Below are 22,554 nucleotides of genomic sequence, written 5' to 3' on the forward strand. Positions count from 1 at the left end.
ACGCCCTTCGGCCTAAGCCAGCCGCCGAGGTGGGCGAGGCGGGGCGGGGACTTGGCGGAGGCGCCCCGCCCCCTCTCACTCTCCTCCGGGTAGGCGTGGCGTGCGGCAGCACCGTTCTCTTGTACCCCTGGCCCCTGGGTCTCTCGGCTTCAACCCGCGCCCAGGCGTCTGACTCCACGCGCGGGTTCCGGAAGTGGGCTCGTGCCCTGCGGTTTCTGCTCCAGCGTGGCGACCGTCGCCACGGTGGCGGCCACTGCATCTCGTCCCACTTCCACGGCATCACCGGGCCCTGAGCCCATGACGGGCCAGGGCCAGTCGGCATCCGGGTCGTCGGCGTGGAGCACAGTATTCCGCCACGTCCGGTACGAGAATCTGGTGGCGGGCGTGAGCGGCGGGGTCCTTTCCAACCTTGCGCTGCACCCGCTGGATCTCGTGAAGATCCGCTTCGCCGGTAAGAAACCGCTCAGACCCTGGGCTTCTCCTTGCTGTCACCCCGAACTGAGTGATAAAAGACGCAGACGGAGGCATTGGCCTCTCCTGCCTCTTCCATACGGCAGGTGAGGCGAGCGTTGAAGAAGCTGCTGTTTGTCCGGGCTCGCCTGGGGCCAGATTTGAGGCAGGGGAGTTTGGTAAAGTGGTCTGGCCGCCGTCGTCCCCTTTCCCCAATACTGAGGGATGAGGAACATGGATATAAAAGTCTGAGAAAAGTTCTCATTGGTATAGAACGTGGGACTCAAAGCCTGATTTATAAAATAAGAAAGGGTTTATCACATTTTAGGGCTTAACCCTCACAGGTGTAAATCATTCACCCTTGGAGGTACAGGTTTCCCCCGCTGTTCGAAAGTTCGCTTTACAGCACCTCGCTTTTAGGAAAGGCTTACATTAGTACCTGTTTTCCGCTAACCCAAAAATCCGAAAGAAATCCGAAGTGGATTTTCGCCATTACAAAAAAAAGACGAAAAGCGAAAATAGCATTCAGCGTCTGTTTTGCAGCAAGCCCTTGTAGAGGCAGCATGCACCGCCAGCAGCGCGAGTGGCACCACCAGCTCCTTTCCTGGGAACTGCACTCAGCATCTCAGCGTCAAGCCGCCATAACTTTGAACTGTGTCTGTGAGCATCTGTGCTGTATCTGGATTTATTTTGTGCATCCATTAGCAAGGTGTGTGTTAAGGTAATTGCTTCTTCGCTTTATGCAATTTTGGCTTATTAAAGCTTTCATGCTTTACTTTCGCATAGCCAGGGAAACCTGTACTTTGAAAGTTAAGGATAGTCACGTGTTTGGCCTCAGGGCTGAGAGGGAAATGCAAGTGCTTGGAGTAGGGAGTAATCCTTAGCAGATGGTTAGGAATGAGGTTGGGATAGAATTCTCTTGAAAGTTTGTTTTTGGTGTTTACAGTGTGGTACAATGTCCTGTGAAGGAATAAGTAGCTAGAATTCAAATAGTATTGTTTTTTATTTAGCTTTATTGAATTAAGTTCATTGAGTTAAGTGAATTAAGTATATTGAAATTAACAAAGTACTTTAACAGATAAACTCAACATTAAATTCTGGAAAAGATAGCTTCAAAGAAGGTCTTTGATAACTTTATTTGGAAAGTATTTTCTGTCATTTCAGTTCTCTTATTACTGTTACTAAAAGTGGGGTCCAGCTGCTCGGCATTCAAAAGCCAATAAAGAGGCAAAGTTGGTGGAAGGGAAAGTTTGCTTTATTTCAGGGACAGGCATCTGGGGGCGGGAGGGCGGCCTCGTGTCCAAAGGCTGATTCCCAGCCCCCCTTCCCGGACAGTCAGTGGGTAAGACCTTTTATAGGCGGAGGGAGGGGGCTACATGTAGAAACAACACAGGCAGCTCTGACAGTCATCTTGAAATTGGTCATGCAGCATAATCTTGATTGTTTTAAGTACAGTTAGTCTTCAGTTCCAGGGTCGGTTTGTTCCCATTTCTTTGAGGCCAGTTCGTGGAATTGTGGCAGCTTATGTCATGGCTAATCTGGTCATCATGTAGTTAACTTCTTCCACCTGGTGAGCATTTCAGTATCTACAAAACAGCTCAAAGGATATGGCTCAGAATATTATCTGCAGCCCTTGAAGAGGAACTAAAGGTCCTTGACTTTGCTTAATGAGTAAATTATTATTGTTTGGTCCTGTTTGACCGTTTTCCTTTGCTTCCGTATTTTCTCACTTCTCTAATTAAACTTATTCTTTGACCAAAGTTTTTCTACAGGCAAAAGGCAGGCGGAGGATGTGGGGGGAAAGGACCATAGGGTCCTGCTCTATTTCATTACTACAAGTTAGTTTCTACCATGAGAATTAGATCAGAAGTGGATTATCTTAAAGAGTTAGGTAATTGTATTCTGTTCACCTGGTGTATATTGGTCTTTTAACATTTGTAGACTGCTGTATGGGATACAGAAGCATCTAAAGTTCTTGCCCTCAGGAAACTTGCATTCTAATGGTGGGTTTGAGACTTAGTCAAATAAAAAGTAATTGTAGACAACATAAAATTAAGGGCAAAATGGAATAAATCCAAATACCAAAACATGAGTAGACTGTTAAGAAAAGTGTCGGGGCTTCCCTGGTGGCGCAGTGGTTGAGAATCTGCCTGCCAATGCAGGGGACACGGGTTCGAGCCCTGCTCTGGGAGGATCCCACATGCCGCGGAGCAACTGGGCCCGTGAGCCACAACTACTGAGCCTGCGCCTCTGGAGCCTGTGCTCCGCAGCAAGAGAGGCCACGATAGTGAGAGGCCCGCACACCGTGATGAGGAGTGGCCCCAGCTTGCCACAACTAGAGAAAGCCCTCGCACAGAAACGAAGACCCAACACAACCAAAAATAAATAAATAAAATTAAAAAGGAAAAGAATTTTAAAAAAAAAAAGTGTAGATTGGTGATGACCACGGATATATGTCTGTATCTGTAAATGTTCCATTAGATCTTGAGGTTCCCCAGAGAAGGACTAAAATTTTGACAGCTGGAGAGGAGGCAAGAAGCCATTGAAAATCGGTGAAAATTATGGAGTGTTCTCCCTAGAAGGAAACCCACAGAGGCATATAATTTCCATAGTTTACCATGCACACACAAATAATAATTATGACAACAGGGAACATTCATTGAGCATTTACTTGCAGCAAGAGCAATGAACTAAGAACCTTACTTGCATTATATCATTTACTACACTGAACAGCCCTGTGAGTTTATTATCCCCGTTATACAGGTGAGAATAATCGAAGCTGACTAACTTGCCCAAGTCACAAGTTTGTAAAGATAGATCTGGAATTTGAATCCAGGCAGTCTAACTCAAGTACCCTCTGGCACTTAACGACTTACCCCAGTACCTTTAGGAGTTCCTGGTATACTGTGGCTTGAACATGAAGGCAGGAATTCTGGACTTGGCTGCAGGTGCAGACCTATATGACTTGGTATTTCTCTTCTGCAGCATTTTATGTAAGAGCAGAAGAGGTGATGGTTGAGATGATCATTGAGGAATAGTGTGGTTGACCTGATGAGTTTAAGACAGTGCTGTGAAGCAAACTGTGCCTGAGAAAAGGGAATTCTTGGTACCTGAGAATATTGGTAGTCTTTATGAAATGGAGAGACTATTGGGAGACCAGTAGGGCTGAAGTGATTGAGATAGGATTGGGGGACAAAATTAAAGATCTAGGAGTTGAAAAAGAACTTTGTAATAACAAGCCCATAGTGTGGCTGTGAAATGGTGATAAGAAAGAAGAAAACTTAGGAAGATGAATAACTGAAATCAAAATAGTTGCCTGGCCACCAGCATTAGTACTAGAGTTTCTATGCTTTCATAAAATTAAGCCCTTATAATAAAATTATAATACCTAGTGATGGGGGTGTTAGTCTTGACCATTAAACCAAACCTGCAGTATTTCAATGAGTTCAGGTACAGATTGGAACTCAGAGGTGTCCAGAGTAGTCAAAGGATTAGAAGTCATTTCATACGAGAAATGACTGGAGGAACTAGTTTAACTTAGGGGGTGGGAGGGACTTAAGGTGTTTAGAGAACTGCCATGTGGGAAAGGGAGCTGCCTTATTGCAGGTGATCTGAAGGGCAGACAGAGGTTGGGTGGAAATTACAGGCAAGCAGATTTTGGCCTGGCAAAGTGGTGGTGCTCAGAAGTGAAACTGGCAATGACTGGCAGTGGTTCAGCAGTTGGATGACAGAGGTTAGAAAATATTCTTGTGTTGGGTGGAAAGGTTACTTGAGGTGATTATTGAGGCCCCTTATAACTTCAAGACTTAAAGTATTCAAGGTGACACTTTAAGTCATTGAGAATGATGAGAGGGAGCCCCAACAAAGAATGTGAATGAGGTATAAAGATAGTAATTTTCTAAAATAGCCTGAAATCCTAATCTGTAGGTTAATCAAGGAACCAAATGTAGAGCCCGTAACAAGAATAACATACAGTCAAGTTTTGTATGTATATGGTATTGCAAGACCCAGTAGCATAAATAAAGTAATACTTACTGAATGTTTGCTATGTGCCAGGCATGCTTTTAAGAGCTTTATATGTATTAACTCACTTAATTCTCTGTAACTTTTAAAGTTAGGTTCTGTTATTTTTCCCATTTTGTGGATGAGAAAACTCAGGCACAGAGTAATCTAGTAACTTACTCAGGGTCACACAGTAAGTGTTGGAATTGGGGTTCAAACCCAGGAAGTCTGGGTTTTCATAGCATATGCTGTTAGACTGAAACCATAAGTGGGTAGTTTGGTATAACTAAAGGGTAAAATGCTAAAGGTTGAAATGAAAATTATTCCAGAAAGTTAAGCTTCTGGATTGACACATCTTTTATGCCATGTAAAAATGGAAGCCAGGTCTGGATGTTAGGAATGAGATCAGGACTAGAGATGTAGAAACCATAGCGCAGGGATAGAAATTGAAGCTACTTAATGATTGAGAGACTACCCCTGTTGAGTGGACAGACTGCCTAAAAATCAGCATTTAAAGGATGGGCAGAAGAGAAGGAGGCTGCAAAGGAAATTTAGTGGCCAAAGAAGTAAGAGGAAAATCAGGAGAGAGTGAAACTAGCCCAAAGAAGTGTGTTTCAGGAGGTAAACGATGTCAGGTGCTGCTCAAGGGTTAAATAGAGAGGAATCCCAAAGTGCACTTGGAGGTCTTTAACCTGCAGTAGCAGGTGGAGGCCCAAACCAGCTTGCAGTGGATTGAGAAGCAATGGAGGTGAGAAAGTCCATGCTGAGATTGTAGTTATCTCTTCCAGAAGCTTAACTGACAGGGAAGCACTGGTATCTGAGAGGAGACACTCAGGAGATACTTTAGTGTTTACGTTTTGATGGGAAAAAACTAAAAGTGAGAAAGAGATTGGAGATGGAGACAGGAAGATAATGAGTGAGATTTCTAAGGGGTTTTAAGCAGAATCTAGAGCAGTCTCTTTCAAACTTTTTTGGCCACAACCCTCAGTAGGAAATAAATTTTATCTTTGCTATCTGGTGCGAGCACGCATGTACACATATTACTGAAACAAGTTTCTTATAGTAATAGTTATCCTTACTACTTGTGATGTCATTTATATTGTCTTCTATTACAGTCTGTTGTTGGTGCAGTTTTTTTGTTTTGTTTTGGGGGTTTTTTTTGTTTTGTTTTAATGATCTCCTCAATCAATTTCTTGACCCATCTGCAGGTTTCAAAATGCTGACATAGAGTACAGGTAGAGGGGATTGGTTTTATTAAGAGGGACCAACTCTTCAGTGTGACAGAGGAAAGGAGGGGTAAAACTAATACCCAACAAATGAAACAGGTTGTAATAGGGTAGTAAAAATTAGTGTCCCCTGTCTTGGCTCCCTCCTGCACAGCAAACTTTTCTATCTTCCAATTGTGTCTGTTGACATCTTTTAGTACTATTGTAGGCCATTGTAACAGTTATGCAGGAGGTATTTAGATGTACCTACTAAATCTTCGGTGGCAAGTGTTTTTAAGACAATTATGAGGCCATTTAGGCCAAAAATATTCACTGTACAGTAAGTCCCCTACATACAAACCTTCAAGTCGTGAACTTTCAAAGATGCGAACGTGTGTTCGATGTCCAATCATGTAAGTTCACGTGTCTGGCATACATTGTCACGTGCGTGCATCCTCTACAAGTGGTTTTGCTTTTGTGTACTTTACAATACTGTGTAGAGTACAGTAGTACAGTATCTTTATTTCAAGCCCATGATGTCCAGAAGCAGGTGTAAAAGCAGTGGTGACGTAGCTGGTACTGCTAAGAAGCACCAAGTAATAACGATGGAAACAAAAGTGAATAATCAAGAGAGTGGAGCGAGGCAAAAAGATGGTAGATGTCGCTCGTTCTTATAACATGAATTGTTCAACCATTGGCATGATTCTAAAGAACAAGAGCAAGATCACGGAACTTGTGAAGTCTGCTGTGCCAATGATGTTGACAATAATATCAAAGAAGCGTCGAAAAGTGATGGAGGAGATGGAGAAACTTCTCAGTGTGTAGATGCAGGATCAGCATCAGCGTCGAGTCCCGCTCAGCTTAATGCTGATTCAAGAGAAAACTAAAAGCCTTTATAAAGACTTGAAGAAGAAACACAGCAGAGAATCAGAGGGTGCATCTTTTCATGCCAACCATGGCTGGGTTCATCGGTTCAAGGCTAGAGCTAACCTTCACAACGTAAAAGTAAGTGGTGAGGCAGCGAGTGCAGATACGGTAGCTCCCTGGGAATTTCCTGAAACACTTTGAGAAATTATTGAAGGCATGTGTTTACCCGAGCAGGTTTTTAATGTGGATGAGACAGGACTGTACTGGAAGAGGATGCCAGACTGACGTTACATCAGTAAGGAGGAAAAGTTGATGCCAGGCTATAAGGCACCAAAGGATAGGATAACTCTGGTGGCAATGCTTCCGGTGATATGAAGCTGAAGCCTCTCTTAGTTTATCATTCAGAGAACCCAAGACCCTTAAAAACATAGCCAAGGGCTTCTCTTGTGTGGAAGAATAACCCCAAAGCCTGGGTTACACAGGCCATTTTCCAGGACTGGTTTTTCCACCCCTTTATCCCAGAGGTAGAGAAATACTGCTTGGAGAAGGATCTCCCATTCAACATTCTTTTGCTGCTTGACAGTGCTCCGGGCCACCCTCCATTCATGGACAACTTTCATCCCAAAGTCAAAGTAGTGCATCTGCCGCCGCATAGTACATCTCTCATCCAACCTGTGGACCAGGGAGTTATAGCGACTTTCAAAAAATATTTTTTACATCACACTTTTCGTTAGGCAGTAAAGGCGAGTGATGAATCGGGAACAACCTTGCAACAATTTTGGAAGGACTGTAACATCTACAAGGCCATTAAAAACATTGACTTTTCTTGGCATGAGGTTACAGCTGTCACCATGAATGGGGTTTGGAAGAACCTTGCCTGCAGTTTGTTGACGATTTTCATGGGTTTGAAAAGGTGGATGGAATCCAAAGAGCAACTTAGTGACCCTCAGCGAAAAGCTGGAGCTAGATCTGCAAGAGGACGACTTCACTGAACTCCTTGCTGTGTAAAACGAGGAGCTTACTAATAAAGACCTGATGGAATGGGAGGCCCAGAGAAAGGACGAAGAGACGAGGAAGAAAGAGTAACTGAAGAACCGAAGAGATTCACGATGCAGGAAATGGCAAGGGGATTTTCTTTTCTTTATTTGAGGAGGCACTGTTCGTTTGTGAGGCACAGGACCTGAATGTAGAACAGTACACAAAGGTTGCAGCAGGCGTTCAGAATGCAATCCAGTGCTACCATGTCATCTGTGACAAGCAAAAAAGAGCTACTACCCAGACATCACTGGATCGTTTTTTCAAGAGGGTAGATAGAATTGAATCCAGCAAGGAACCAGAACCTGTGCCATCAACGTCAGGCGTGAATGAAATTGCAGCTTGCCCTCCATCTCCTGTTGCTGAGGATCCTTCAGCTCTACCATCTCCCACCTCCTCTCCCTCCTCCAGTCGGTAACTCTTCTTGCCTGTTCACTCGATGCCAGCCCCTGTATGCCAGCTGTTGTACTGTACTACTGCACTTTTCAAGGTACTGTAAGATTAAAAATGTTTTCTTTATTTTTTGTGTTTGTTTTTTATGTATCGTTTGTGTGAAGAGTATTATAAACCTATTACAGTACAGTACTGTATAGCCAATTGTGTTAGTTGGGTACCTAGGCTAACTGTGTTGGACTTATGAACAAATTGGACTTACGAATGCGCTCTCAGAATGGACCTTGTTCGTATGTAGGGGATTTACTGTATTTTATTTACATAGTGATTTTAATTCTACATTAGAGAGGCCCTAATTCAGATCCTCTTCATCTCAGTAACTTTGCAGTGGCCTCTTATTTTCTTGCTTCCAGGTTTTCCACCTTCAAATTCATTCCCCCCAGGGTGCCTGGGTCTCCTTTCTAAACACATATTTGGTTATCTTAGGCACACTTGAACCCAAGTTTGAGAAATATGGGACTTTGAGATCATAGGCAGACTCTCTTTTGTGATTTTCAAGAACCTTTGCAATTAAGGCTCTTAGTCTGCTAGGGCTACCATAACAAAATACCACAGAGTGGCTTAAACAACAGTAAATGATTTTCTCATAGTTCTGGGGGCTGGAAGTTCAAGATCAAGGGACCAGCAGGGTTAGTTTCTGGGTGAGGCCGTTCTCCTTGGCTTACAAATGACTTCCTTCTGGCTGTGTCCTCACATGACCTTTTCTCTGTGCATATGCACTCCTAGTGTGTCTTCCTCTTTATAAGGACCCACCAGTCCTATTGAATTAGGGCCCGACCCTTATGACCCCATTTAATCTTAAATATCTCCTTAAAGGCCCTATCTCCAAATACAGTTACATTGGGGGTTTGGGCTTCAATATATGAACTGGAGGAAGGACACAATTCAGTCCTTGAACAGGCCCTTACCCTTCTTTAGAGGCTGATTTCCTACCAACCTTTCCCTCTAACAGCTGTTTACTTCAGCTGTACCATGCCCCCAGTATTCTCCCCAGCAGTGCCAGGTGCTGTGATACTTCATGTATTTGTACCAGCTGTTCCACTTGTCTAGAGATAAACTTTCTCTCCTTTTCCCAAAGACAAGTTTCTAATCAATCTTCAGTGCTCTACCCAGTATCTGCTCTCCCACTTTCCCTGTCACCCTCCTACATCCCCCCAGTTCCTCCATACACAAGTGTTGATCGTGTTTCCTCTATATTCCTATAGCACTTCATAGGTTTACCATGGTGCTCATAACTTTGTAATGAGATTGCTTGTCCATTTTGCCTGGCAGATTGTATCTTCCTCAGGGTCAGGGTTTGTGTCCTACTTAGGTTTATATTCCTTCTTTGCCTGGCAGTGATAGTCAATAAATCATTTTCTTAATTTTTTTAAATAAATAATTATCTGTGAACAAGCAGACATCTTTCAAAATTAAAGATTTGATCCTAACTATATGCTAAAGTAGATAAGATTATAGTGTTAAGGAAGTATAGGGTACAGAATGTTGTTGCCTATTACTGAGATACTTCATACTCTACACTTCTAGGATTGATTTTTTTTTTTTTTTTTTTTTATTTTTCGCTGTGTCAGGTCTTAGTTGCGACACGCCTGATATTCGTTGTGGGTTCTTTTGTTGTAGCACACGGGCATAGTTGCCCCGCAGCATGTGGGATCTTAGTTCCCCAACCAGGGATCAAACCCGTGTCCCCTCATTGGAAGGCAGATTCTTTACCACTGGACCACCAGGGACGTCCCTAGGATTGACTTCTTAAAACAAAGAAATCATTGGTTCATATCTGTGAAAAGCAAAGATGGTGTTTTGTGATTTGTATTTTTTTGTTTGCTTTTTTGTTTTTTTTAAACCTCAAGAGAGAACTTGTGTTGTGAGCTTATTATTGAAAGGAAAATTTACTTAGAAGACATTTATACAGGAGAATGAGAGCCATAAAATCCAAGGGAAGCATCAGAAAGATTATAAAGAACACAGCAAAACATTTCTTGAGAACCAGTAACTCTGCTACTTGCTTTTAAACTTATATTCTATAAACCTCACGACAGCCTGCCAGGTAGGTAATATTTATCCCCACTTAAAGAGGACGCTAAAGCTCAGGAAGAAAAGACCAAGTAGCTAATTAGGGAAGTTAGATATCAAACCCAGGTCTTCTAACAAAGCCTAGTGTACTTTAATCTCATTTCATGGTGTAACATTGTCAGGTTAATGATGAAAGAAATTGACTTTTCCCCCTTTGCCTGGCATTGGTAAACAGTCAGTGGTTCTTTGCCAGGCTGCAGTATGCACAGTAAAGTAGTGGCAAGGGGACAGTGAACTGGGCATGCCTGAGTATGACTAGTGGACTGTAATTTGTATAAATTTTCTGGGGGGGCAGTTGCTATGTGTATTTGTAACAAATTTATACTCTTTGACCCCTTCTAATTCCCATTCTAAGGATATAAGAAAAAAAAATTGTTGAACAGAATTTTCTTTAGAGACCTTTTAATAATAGCAAAGAGAAAAAAACAATTCACATGTCAACTAGAGGACTGTTTGTACAAATGATGGGATATCTGTGAGAGGCAAAACCATCATGTCATTGTTGAAATCTTTTTTTTTTTTTTTTTTTTTTTGAGTCTTCTGGAAATCTTATTTTACGATATACCAATTTTATAAAAACATAATTAAGATTATAAATTTGGCATTCTCTTTCATGCCATTTCCCTGTAGGAAACAAAAGGCACATTCAAAATAGTATAGCTCTGGGGCATGGGGGTGCCTAAAAGGATTGTTTACAAAGATGTAAGCAGATCATAGGAAAACCGTAAGGAATAATGTAGTATTTGGGGCTAGAAACAGTTTGGGCTGCTGTCACCTGAAGGGCCAAAGGACAGGGAGAAAGAGTCATTGAGAGAGGGCCAACTTGAGAGGAGCTGTGACCTTCAGTAGAGGAATGCAACCTGCCCAAGGCAACCCCTGCAAGAATAAATAGCTGCATCTGCTCTCTTCCATCTCTTTGATCTGCCAGGGCTCCCCACTAACCCAACTCAGCTAGAGGCTAGAAGGCAAGATCAGGCTTCTGGAGCAGAACATGGTTGAGAGGGGTGGACCCTGAATCTGGAAAGGAAACAGAAGAATATTCAGGCTATATTAATTGAACACACATATATTGAGAGCCTGCAATGTACCAAGCACTATGTTAGGAGTAGGCATATTGCAATGAGGAAGTAGTAGTCTCTGCCCTCACAGAGCATCTTGCTACTGAGAAGCCAGGATAATTGAACAAAAAAACTAATAATTGCAATGAAGAGTGTTTTATTATGGTAGGGAAAGTATGGTATGCCATGGGAACAGAGAAACTTGACCCCATCTAGAGGGTAGGAAAGGATCCCCAAAGGAAATGATTGTTAAACTGAGACCTGAAAGAGGAATCAAAGTTAACTGTGTGAAGGAATAGGTAAGAAGAGAATGTTCATGGCAGACAGAGTAGCCTGTGCTGAAGTGTTAAGGTCAGAGACTGTATAAGAGCTGAAAGTTGTTGAACATTCTAGCAATTTTCATCAAATATTTTGAAGTGTAAACTTCAATGAGCCAGGCGCTATGCAGTAAGTTCCATAAGGCAGCATCACTGAATGCAGGGAGAGAATAAAGAGGAGACCGGGGCTTGTTGCAGAAGAGTGATGGAGGGTCTTATGTACTATGTTAAGGAATATATTCTTTATTGTTTGGGGTGTAGAATAGTGTTAAGTAGATAAATGACTTATTGAAATGCATGTTTCTAGAAAGGTTACCTAACCTACAGTGCAATTAATGGGGGCAGGGCAGCAAAACTGGATATAAGAAGGCTAATTTAAATTCTGTTGCTAGTTGAGAAATGGTGTCCTGAAGTAGGGTGATGGCAGTGTGAACCGAGAGATGTGAATGGGTCCAGGAGAGACTTGTGATACAGAATCAACAGGACATCTTAATTGGTAAGAGGTTGTAAAAGGAGGAGTGTTCATGGATGGTCCCCAGGTTTCTGTCTTGAGCATCTGTGTAGATGGTAGTTCTGTTTATTGACCAATACGGATCAGCAGAATAAGAGCAGCTGCAATAGGTATAGGGAATACTAGTTCAATTTTGCATATGTTCAAACTGCAACTTCTCTTAGTTGCATTTATCTATGTAGATCTGAAGATAAGCAAAAAGGTCTGGTCTAGGGATAGAGAACTGGCATTTATATTCACAGACAAAAGAAAGGGAGGAAATATACCACAATAAAGGTAGTCATCTTGGAGTGGTGGCATTGTGGGTGATTTTATTTTCTTTATTCCTTCTATATTTTGTAAATGTTCTACAGTGTACACGTTTTGCTTTTCAAAAAGCCATTTTTAATGATTGTATGCTGGTTTAATATTTATTACATGAAAAAGGTTTTAAGATTACTCTATTTCAGTTGCAGATATAAAGCATCTGAAAATGTTCTTGGGTGAAGGATAATAGAAATAAAAACTTTAAAAATTTCCCTAGGGCTGCTGTTTTATTTTATTACAAAAGGTATATGTCATCTTTGTTTACTTTTTACATCATGAAATTTGTATTGTTGAATTCTCTTTATCATTCTCCCCCTACAACCACTCACAGCCAGTCTCGTTCCCTGCAGATAGCTACTATTAACCATATGCAGTGTTTCAATCTATTACTTTCATAGCTCTCAATTTTTCTAAATATTCAGAGTAGTCCACAGTATACATATATCATAATTTATTTAAACATTTCCCTATTGGTGGATGTTGAAATTACTGTCACTTTTGCTGTTGCAGAAGACGCTTCAGTGAACATCGTTCTATGTGTATCTTTTTAGATTTGGGGCTATATTTCTATAAGATATATTTTTAGAAATGGAACTGCTAAGTCAAAAAATAATTTGCATTTGAATTTTTATTAGTGTTAAACTGCTCTCAGAAAGGCCATGAAAGTGTCTATTTCCAAACACCCGCACCAACACTGGGAATTAACAAACCTTAAAATTGTTTTCCGTCTGGAGGGCAAAAAAAAAAAAAAAAAGCTACCTTGTCTAATTTGTATTTTATTGGTGAGGTTGAAAACTTTTTCAGTGCTTCTTTTTTATTGAATAGTTGATGTACAATATTACATGTTACAGTGTACAGTATAGGGATTCACAATTTTTAGAGGTTATACTCCATTTATACTTATAAAATATTTGTTTTATTCCCCATGTTGTACAATATATTTTTTAATATTAATATTTCTTTTACAAATTTTTTTATTTTATATTAGAGTATAGTTGATTTACAACGTTGTGTTAGTTTCAGGTGTACAGCAAAGCGATTCATTATACATATACATATATCTATTCTTTTTCCATATACATTATTACAGAGTATTGAGTAGAGTTCCCTGTGCTATACAGTAGGTCCTTGTTGATTATTTTATATATAATAGTGTGTATATGTTAATCCCAACCTCCTAATTTATCCCTTGCCCCCCACCTTTCCTCTGTGGTAACCATAAGTTTGTTTTCTAAATCTCTGAGTCTATTTCTGTTTTGTAAATAAGTTCATTGGTATCATTTTTTAGATTCCACATATAAGCGATATCATATGATATTTGTCTGTCTGACTTCACTTAGTATGATAGGTCCATCCACATTGCTGCAAATGGTATTATTTCATTCTTTTTTATGGCTGAGTAGTATTCCATTTGTGTGTGTGTGTGTGTATACACCACATCTTCTTTATCCATTCATCTGTCAGTGGACATTTAGGTTGCTTCCATGTCTTGGCTATTGTAAATAGTGCTGCAGTGAACATTGGGGTGCATGTATCTTTTCAAATAAGAGTTTTCTCCAGATATATGACCAGGAATGGGATTGCCGGATCATACGGTAGCTCTATTTTTATTTTTTTACAGACCCTTGGTACTGTTCTCCATAGTGGCTGTACCAATTTACATTCCCACCAACAGTGTAGGAGTTTTCCCTTTTCTCTATACCCTTTCCAGCATTTATTGTTTGTAGACTTTTTGATGATGGCCTTTCTGACTGCTTTGAAGTGATACCTCATTGTAGTTTTGATTTGCATTTCTCTGATAATTAGTGATGTTGAGCATCTTTTCATGTGCATGTCGGCCATCTGGATGTCATCTTTGGAGAAATGTCTATTTCGATCTTCTGCCCCTTTTTTGATTGGGTTGTTTGTTTTTTAATATTGAGCTACGTGAGCTGTTTGTATATTTTGGAGATTAATCCCTTGTCAGTTGTATCATTTGCAAATATTTTCTCCCATTCTGTGGGTTATCTTTTCATTTTGTTTATGGTTTCCATTGCTATACAAAAGCTTTTAAGTGTAATAAGGTCCTCTTTGTTTATTTTCTTTTTCTTTTTATTACTTTAGGAGGTTGATCCAAAAAGATATTGCTGCGATTTATGTCAAAGAGTGTTTTTCCTATGTTTTCCTCTAAGAGTTTTATAGTATCTGTTCTTACATTTAGGTCTTTAATCCATTTTGAGTTTAGTTTTGTGTATGGTGTTCGAGAGTGTTCTAATTTCATTCTTTTACATGTGGCTGTCCAGTTTTCCCAGCACCACTTATTGAAGAGACTGTCTTTTCTCCATTGTATTTTCTTGCCTCCTTTGTTGTACATAATTGACCATAAGTGTGTCAGTTTATTTGTGGACTTTCTATCCTGTTCCATTGATCTGTAAGTCTGTCTTTGTGCCAATACCATGCTGTTTTGTTTACTGTAGCTTTATAGTATACTCTGAAGTCAGGGAGCCTGAAGCCTCCAGCTTTGTTTTTCTTACTCAAGAATTTGTGTTTCCATACAAAGTTTAAGATTTTTTTTTTTGTTCCAGATCTGCAAAAAATGCCATTGGTAATTTGAGGGATTGCATTGAATCTGTAGATTGCCGTGGGTAGTATAGTTATTTTGACAATATTAATTCTTCCAGTCCAAGAACATTGTATATATTTCCATCTGTTTTGTGTCATCTTTGATTTTTCATCAGTGTCTTATAGTTTTTGGAGTACAGGTGTTTTGCCTCCTTAGGTTTATTCCTAGACATTTTATTCTTGTTGATGTGATGGTAAATGGGATTGTTTCCTCAATTTCTGATCTTTCATTGTTAGCGTAAAGAAATGCAACAGAATTCTGTGTATTAATTTTGTGTCCTGCAACTTTACCAAATTCATCGATGAGCTCTAGTAGTTTTCTGGTGGCATCTTTAGGATTTTCTATGTATAGTATCATGGCATCTGCAAACAGTGATAGTTTTACTTCTTTTCCCATTTGGATTCCTTTTATTTCTTTTTCTTCTCTGATTTCCATGGCTAGGACTTCCAAAACTATGTTGAATAAAAGTGGCAAGAGTGGACATCCTTGTCTTGTGCATGATCTTAGAGGAAATACTTTTAGCTTTTCACATGTTAGCTGTGGGATTGTCATCTGTGGCCTTTATTATGTTGAGATATGTTCCCTCTATGCCCACTTTCTGGAGAGTTTTTATAATTGGGTGTTGAATTTTGTCAAAAGCTTTTTCTGCATTTATTGAGATGATCATATGGTTTTTACTTTTCAGTTGGTTAATGTGGAGTATCACACTGATTAATTTGCAGATATTGAAAAATCCTTGCATCCCTGGGATAAATCCCACTTGATCATGGTGTAGATCCTTTTAATGTGTTGTTGGACTCAGATTGCTAGTATTTTTTTGAGGATTTTTGCGTCTATGTTCATCAGTGATATTGGCCTGTAATTTTCTTTTTTTGTGGTATCTTTGGTTTTGGTATCAGGGTGATGGTGGCCTCATAGAATGAGTTTGGGAGTGTTCCTTCTGCTGCAATTTTTTAAAATAGTTTCAGAAGGATAGCTGTTGACTCTTCTCTAAATGTTTGATAGAATTCACCTGTGAAGCCATCTGGTCCTGGATTTTGTTTTTTGGGAGGTTTTTGTTTGTTTGTTTTTAAATTTTAAAAATTTATTTATTTATTTATTTATTTTTGGCTGTGTTGGGTCTTCGTTGCTGCGTGCGGGCTTTCTCTAGTTGCGGCGAGCGGGTTCTACTCTTCATTGTGGTGCTCGGGCTTCTCATTGCGGTGGCTTCTCTTATTGCAGAGCATGGGCTCTAGGCATGCGGGCTTCAGTAGTTGTGGCTCATGGGCTCTAGAGCACAGGCTCAGTATGGCGCAGGGGCTTAGTTGCTCTGTGGCATGTGGGATATTCCCGGACCAGGGATCGAACCTGTGTCCCCTGCATTGGCAGGCAAATTCTTATCCACTGCGCCACCAGGGAAGCCCTGTTGGGAGTTTTTTAATCACAGTTTCAATTTCAGCACTTGTGATTGGTCTGTTCATATTTTCTATTTCTTCCTGGTTCAGTCTTGGGAGATTGTACCTTTCTATGAATTTGTCCATTTCTTCTGGGTTTTCTATTTTATTGGCATATAGTTGCTTGTAATAGTCTCTTATGATCCTTTGTATTTCTGTGGAGTCTGTTGTAACTTCTCTTTTTTCATTTCTAATTTTATTGATTTGAGCCCTCTCCCCTTTTTTCTTGATAACTCTGGCTAAAGGTTTATCAATTTTGTTTATATTTTCAAAGAACCAGCTTTAAGTTTCATTGATCTTTTGTATTCTTCGTCTCTATTTCATTTATTTCTGCTCTCATCTTTATGATTTCTTTCCTTCTGCTAACTTTGGGTTTTGTTTGTTCTTTTCTCTATTTGCTTTAGGTATAAGGTTAGGTTGTTTATTTGGGATTTTTCTTGTTTCCTGAGGTAAGATTGTATTGCTATAAACTTCTTAGAAGTGCTTTTGCTGCATCCTGTAGGTTTTAGATCATCGTGTTTTTGTTTTCATTTGTCTCTAGGTATTTTTTGATTTCTTCTTTGATTTCTTGAGTGATCCAGTGGTTGTTTAGTAGCATATTGTTTAGTCTCCATGTGTTTGTGGTTTTTTTTACTGTTTTTTTCTTGTAGTTGATTTCTAATCTCATAATGTTGTGAAATTCAATAAAATTCAATAAATTTCAATTTTTTAAAATTTACCGAGGCTTGCTTTGTGGCCCAGCATGTGGTCAATCCTGGGAAATGTTCCATGTGCACTTGAGAAGAATGTGTATTCTGCTACTTTCAGATGGAATGCTCTATAAATATCAATTAACTCCATCTGGCCTAACGTGTCATTTAAGCCTGTGTTTCCTTATTGATTTTCTGTCTGAATGATGTGTACACTGATGTAAGTGGGGTGTTAAAATCCCCCACTATTATTGTGTTACTGTCAATTTCTCCTTTTATGGTTGTTAACATTTGTGTTATATATTGAGGTGCTCCTATGTTGTGTGTGTGTGTGTATATATATATGTATATATATATATATATATATGATATATCTTCTTCTTGGATTGATTCTTTGATCGTTATGTAGTGTCCTTCTTTGTCTCTTCTAACAGTCTTTATTTTAAAGTTTATTTTGTCTCATATGAGTATTGCTACTCCAGCTTTCTTTTGATTTCCATTTGCATGGAGTACCTTTTTCTATCCTCTCATGTTCATTCTGTATGTGTCCCTAGATCTGAATTGGGTCTCTTGTAGACAGCATATATACGGATCTTCTTTTTATATCCATTCAGCCAGTCTTTGTCTTTTGGTTGGAGCATTTAATCCATTTACATTTAAGGTAGTTACCAATATGTATGTCCTTATTGCCATTTTGCTAATTGTTTTGGATTTGTTTTTGTAGGTATTTTTTTCTTCCTTTCCTTTTTTGTTCCCTTCTCATGTGATTTGAAGACTATCTTTAGTGTTGTGTTTGGATTCCTTTTTCTTTTTTGCGTATCTATTGTAGATTTTCAGTTTGTGGTTACCATGAGGTTTTGCTATAGCAGTCTTTATATATAGAATATTGTTTGAAGTTGCTGGTCTCTTAATTTCAAATGGATTTCCAGTATCCTTCATTTGTTCTCTCCTTTTCTCACAGTTGCTGGTTTTGATATCATATTTGTGTGTGGGTGATTTCCTACCTTTACTGTATGTTTTCCTCTACCAGTAAGCTTTCCATTCGTAATTTTCTTGTTTCTAGTTGTGGCCTTTTCTCTTCTGCCTAGTCAAGTTCCTTTAGCATTTTTTTTTAACATCTTTATTGGAGTATAATTGCTTTACAATATTGTGTTAGTTTTTGCTGTATAACAAAGTGAATCAGCTATACATATACATATATCCCCATATCTCCTCCCTCTTGTGTCTCCCTCCCACCCTCCCTATCCCACCCCTCTAGGTGGACACAAAGCACCGAGCTGATCTCCCTGTGCTATGCGGCTGCTTCCCACTAGCTATCTATTTTACATTTGGTAGTGTATATATGTCCATGCCACTCTCTCACTTCATCCCAGCTTACCCTTCCCCCTCCCCATGTCCTCAAGTCCATTCTCTACATCTGCATCTTTATTCCTGTCCTGCCCGTAGGTTCATTAGAACCTTTTTTTAAAAAATTAGATTCCATATGTATGTGTTAGCATATGGTATTTGTTTTTCTCTTTCTGACTTACTTCACTCTGTATGACAGACTCTAGGTCCATCCACCTCACTACAAATAACTCAATTTCGTTTCTCTTTATGGCTGAGTAATATTCCATTGTATATATGTGCCACATCTTCTTTATCCATTCATCTGTCCATGGACATTTAGGTTGCTTCCATGTCCTGGCTTTTGTAAATAGTGCTGCAGTGAACATTGTGGTACATGTCTCTTCTTGAATTATGGTTTTCTCAGGGTATATGCCCAGTAGTGGGATTGCTGGGTCGCATTTTAGTTTTTTAAGGAACCTCCATACTGTTCTCCATAGTGGCTGTTATCAATTTACATTCCCACCAACAGTGTCCTTTAGCATTTGTTGTAAAGCTGGTTTGGTGGTGCTGAATTCTCTTAGCTTTTGCTTGTCTGTAAAGCTTTTGATTTCTTCTTCAAATCTGAACGAGATTCTTGCTGAGCAGATTATTCTTGGTTGTAGGTTTTTCCCTTTCATCACTTTAAATATATTGTGCCACTCCCTTCTGGCCTGCAGAGTTTTTGCTGAAAAATCCTCCAATAACCTTATGGGGATTCCCTTGTATGTTATTTGTTGCTTTTCCCTTGTTCCTTTTAATATTTTCTCTTTGTCATTAATTTTTGTCAATTTGATTAATGTGTCTTGGTGTTTTCCTCCTTGGGTTTATCCTGTGTAGGGCTCTCTATGCTTCTTCTAATTGGGTGACTGTTTCCTTTCCCATATTAGGGAAGTTTTTGTTTTTTGTTTTATTTATTTATTTATTTTTGGCTGTGCGGCCCCCCAAGCCGTGGCGAGCAGGGGCCACTCCCCGCCGCGGTGCGTGGGCCTCTCACTGCAGTGGCCTATCCCACCTCAGAGCACAGGCTCTAAGGCACGCGGGCCTCAGTAGTCACGGCACATGGGCTTCAGCAGTTATGGCTCTCAGGCTCCAGAGCGCAGGGTCAGCATCCCCAGCACATGGGCCCAGTTGCTCCGCGGCACGCGGGATCCTCCCCGACCAGGGCCCGAAGCCACGTCCCCACCACCGGCAGGCAGACTCCCAACCACTGTGCCACCAGGGAAGCCCCTAGGGAAGTTTTCAGCTATTATCTCTTCAAATGTTTTCTCAGACCCTTTCTCTCTCTCTGCTTTCTGGGACCCCTATCATGTGAATATTGGTGCATTTAATGTTGTCCCAGAGGTCCTTTAAACTGTCTTCATACCTTTTTGTTCTTTTTTCTTTATTCTCGTCTGTGGCAGTGATTTCCACCATTCTGTCTTCCAGGTCACTTATTCATTCTTCTGCCTCATTTATTCTGCTATTGATTCTTTCTACTTTATTTTTCAATTCGGTTATTGTATTGTTCAACTCTGTTCTTTATCTCTTCTAGATCTTTGTTAAACATTTCTTGTATCTTCTTGGTTTGTACCTCCATCATTTTTCCGAGATCTTGGATCATCTTTACTACCATAACTCTGAATTCTTTTTCAGGTAGATTGCCTATCTCCACTTCACTTAGCTGTTCTTCTGGGGTTTGTCTTGTTCCTTCGTCTGTAACATATTCCTCTGCCATCTCATTTTGTCTAACTTTCTGTGTTCTGCAGCCTGCAGGATTATAATTCTTCTTGCTTCTGGTGTCTGCCCCCTGGTGGGTGAAGCTGGTCTACGAGGCTTGTGCAGCCTTCCTGGTGGGAGGAACTGGAGCCTGTCCTCTTGTTGGTAGAGCTGAGTTTTGTCCCTCTGGTGGGCATGGCCGTTTCAAGGGGTGTGTTTAGAGGTGCCTGTGGACTCCAGAAGACTTTAGGCAGCCTGTCTGCTGATGGGTGGGGCTGTGTTCCCACCATGCTGGTTGTTTGCCCTGAGACATCCCAGCACTGGAGCCTACAGGCTGTTGGGTGGGGTCAGGTCTTGGTGTCAAGATGGCTGCCTCCAGGAGAGCTCACGTCAGTGAGTACTCCCAGGTACCTCCTCCACCAGTGTCCTTGTCCCCACAGTGAGCCACAGCTGCCCCCTGCATCCCTGGAGATCTTCCAAGACCAGCAGGTAGGTCTGGCCCAGGCCTCTGTGAAGTCACTTCTTTCACCCTGGGTCCCAGTGTGCATGAGACCTTCTGTGTGTCCTTCAAGAGTGGAGTTTATGTTTTGCCCAGTCCTGTGGAGTTCCTGCGATGAAACCCTGCTGGTCTTTAAAGCCAAATGCTCTGGGAGGCCTCTCCCAATGCCTGACCCCCAAACTGGGGAGCCCGACGTGGGGCTCAGAACTTTCATTCCTGTGGGAGAACCTCTGCAATATAGTTATTTTCTAGTTTCTGGGTCACCCACCCAGCAGGTATGGGATTTGATTGTATCGTGAATGCACCCTTCCTACTGTCTCGTTTCTTTGTCTTTGAGTGTAGAATATCTTTTTTGGTAGGTTCCAGTCTTTTTTGTCGATGGATATTCAACAGTTAATCGTGATTTTGGTGTTTTTGTGAGAGGAGGTGAACTCAAGTCCTACTCTGCCATCTTCTATTAATATTTCTTTAACTTTCAGTGGGCTGCCTCAGAGCCCATGGTGCACTGCCTGCTGGCTGTGCCCTCAGCCCCTGCCCCCATGGCAGAGAGCAGACCTCAAGACTCTTTCAACTAATTCTTTAAAGCTTCTATAACAAGGTTCCCTGCTTCAAGCTCTCCTTTGATAATACTGAATAGTGTTAGGAGTTCCAGCTTGATGAGGTTTTCCAGATTCATCCTGAAAGCCTGATAATTGGCAGTCACACTTTAGTCGTTAAGCATAAATTCTTAAGGCTTTCTTCAGTTAAAATTTGGGAAAACTGACAAATATATTTAGAATGCCATCAGCATGGTAGAAAAGTGTCCAAGCTTTTCCTGGCACTCTGGGCTCCGCTTCCTACCACCTCCACCACCCACTCCATCCAGAGCCCCCCAAGGCCCTGCCCCTCAACCTACAATATATTCTTACAACTTATTTTATACCTAATAGTTTGTACATTTTAATCCTCTACCCTTATATTGCTCCTCCCCCCTTCCCTCTCCTCACTGGTAACTGCTAGTTTGTTCTCTGTATCTGTGAGTCTGCTGCTTTTTTGTTATAGTCACTAGTTTGTTGTATATTTAGATTCCACATATAAGTGATATCATACAGTATTTGTCTTTGACTTATTTCACTTAGCATGATGCCCTTCAAGTCCGTCCATGTCGCTGCAAATAGCAAAATTTCATTTTTTTTTATAGCTGAGTAGTATTCCATTTTGCAGATATATTGTACTACAGCTTCTTTATCCATTCATCTGTTGGTGGGTACTTAGGTTGCTTCCGTGTCTTGGCAATTGCAAATAATGTAGCTATGAACATTGGGGTGCCCGTATCTTTTCAAGTTAGTGAGTGTTTTTTGTTTCTTTTTTCCCAGATATATACCCAGGAGTGGAATTCCTGGGTCATCTGGTAGCTCTGTTTTTAGGGGTTTTTTTTGAGAAACCTACATACTGTTTTCCACAGTGGCTGCACCAATTTGCTTTCCCATTGACAGTGTAAAAGGGTTCCTTTCTATCCACAACTTTCCCAACATTTGTTGTTTGTGTTCTTTTTGATGCTAGCCATTCTGATGGGTATTAGGTAATATCTCATTGTGACTTTGATTTGCATTTCCCTGACGATTAGCGATGTTGAGCATCTTTTCATGTGCCTGTTGGCCATCTGCATTTCCAATTTGGAAAAATGTCTGTTCAGGTCTTCTGCCCATTTTTTTAATTGGGTGTTTGGTTTTTTTGTTGTTGAACTGTATGAGGTGTTTATATATTTTGGAAATTGAGCCCTTGTTGACTGCATCATTTGCAAATATTTTCTCCCAGTCCATAGGTTATCTTTTCATTTTGTTTATGGTTTCCTTTGATGTGCAAAAACATGTAAGTTTGATTAGGACCCATTTATTTATTTTTGCTTTTATTTCTGTTGCCTTGGAGACTGACCTAAGAAAACAGTGGTATGATTTTATGTCAGAGAATGTTTTGCCTATGTTGTATTCTAAGAGTTTTATGGTGGCATG

General features: G+C 40.5%; 1 protein-coding gene across 1 annotated transcript in view; it reads left to right on the top strand.

Annotated features, from left to right (window-relative positions):
• The first annotated feature begins 4 nt into the window (after positions 1-4).
• Positions 5-22,554, top strand: part of SLC25A32 (solute carrier family 25 member 32) — a 56,274-nt gene continuing 33,724 nt past the window's right edge. The window contains exon 1 of the mRNA XM_036830402.1: positions 5-451. Within this exon, the coding sequence (XP_036686297.1) occupies positions 298-451 (154 nt within the window). The 5' untranslated portion in view covers positions 5-297. The remainder of the gene's footprint in view (positions 452-22,554) is intronic.

The sequence above is a fragment of the Balaenoptera musculus genome, chromosome 17 (genome assembly GCF_009873245.2).
Source record: "Balaenoptera musculus isolate JJ_BM4_2016_0621 chromosome 17, mBalMus1.pri.v3, whole genome shotgun sequence".
NCBI classification, from domain to species: Eukaryota; Metazoa; Chordata; class Mammalia; order Artiodactyla; family Balaenopteridae; genus Balaenoptera; species Balaenoptera musculus.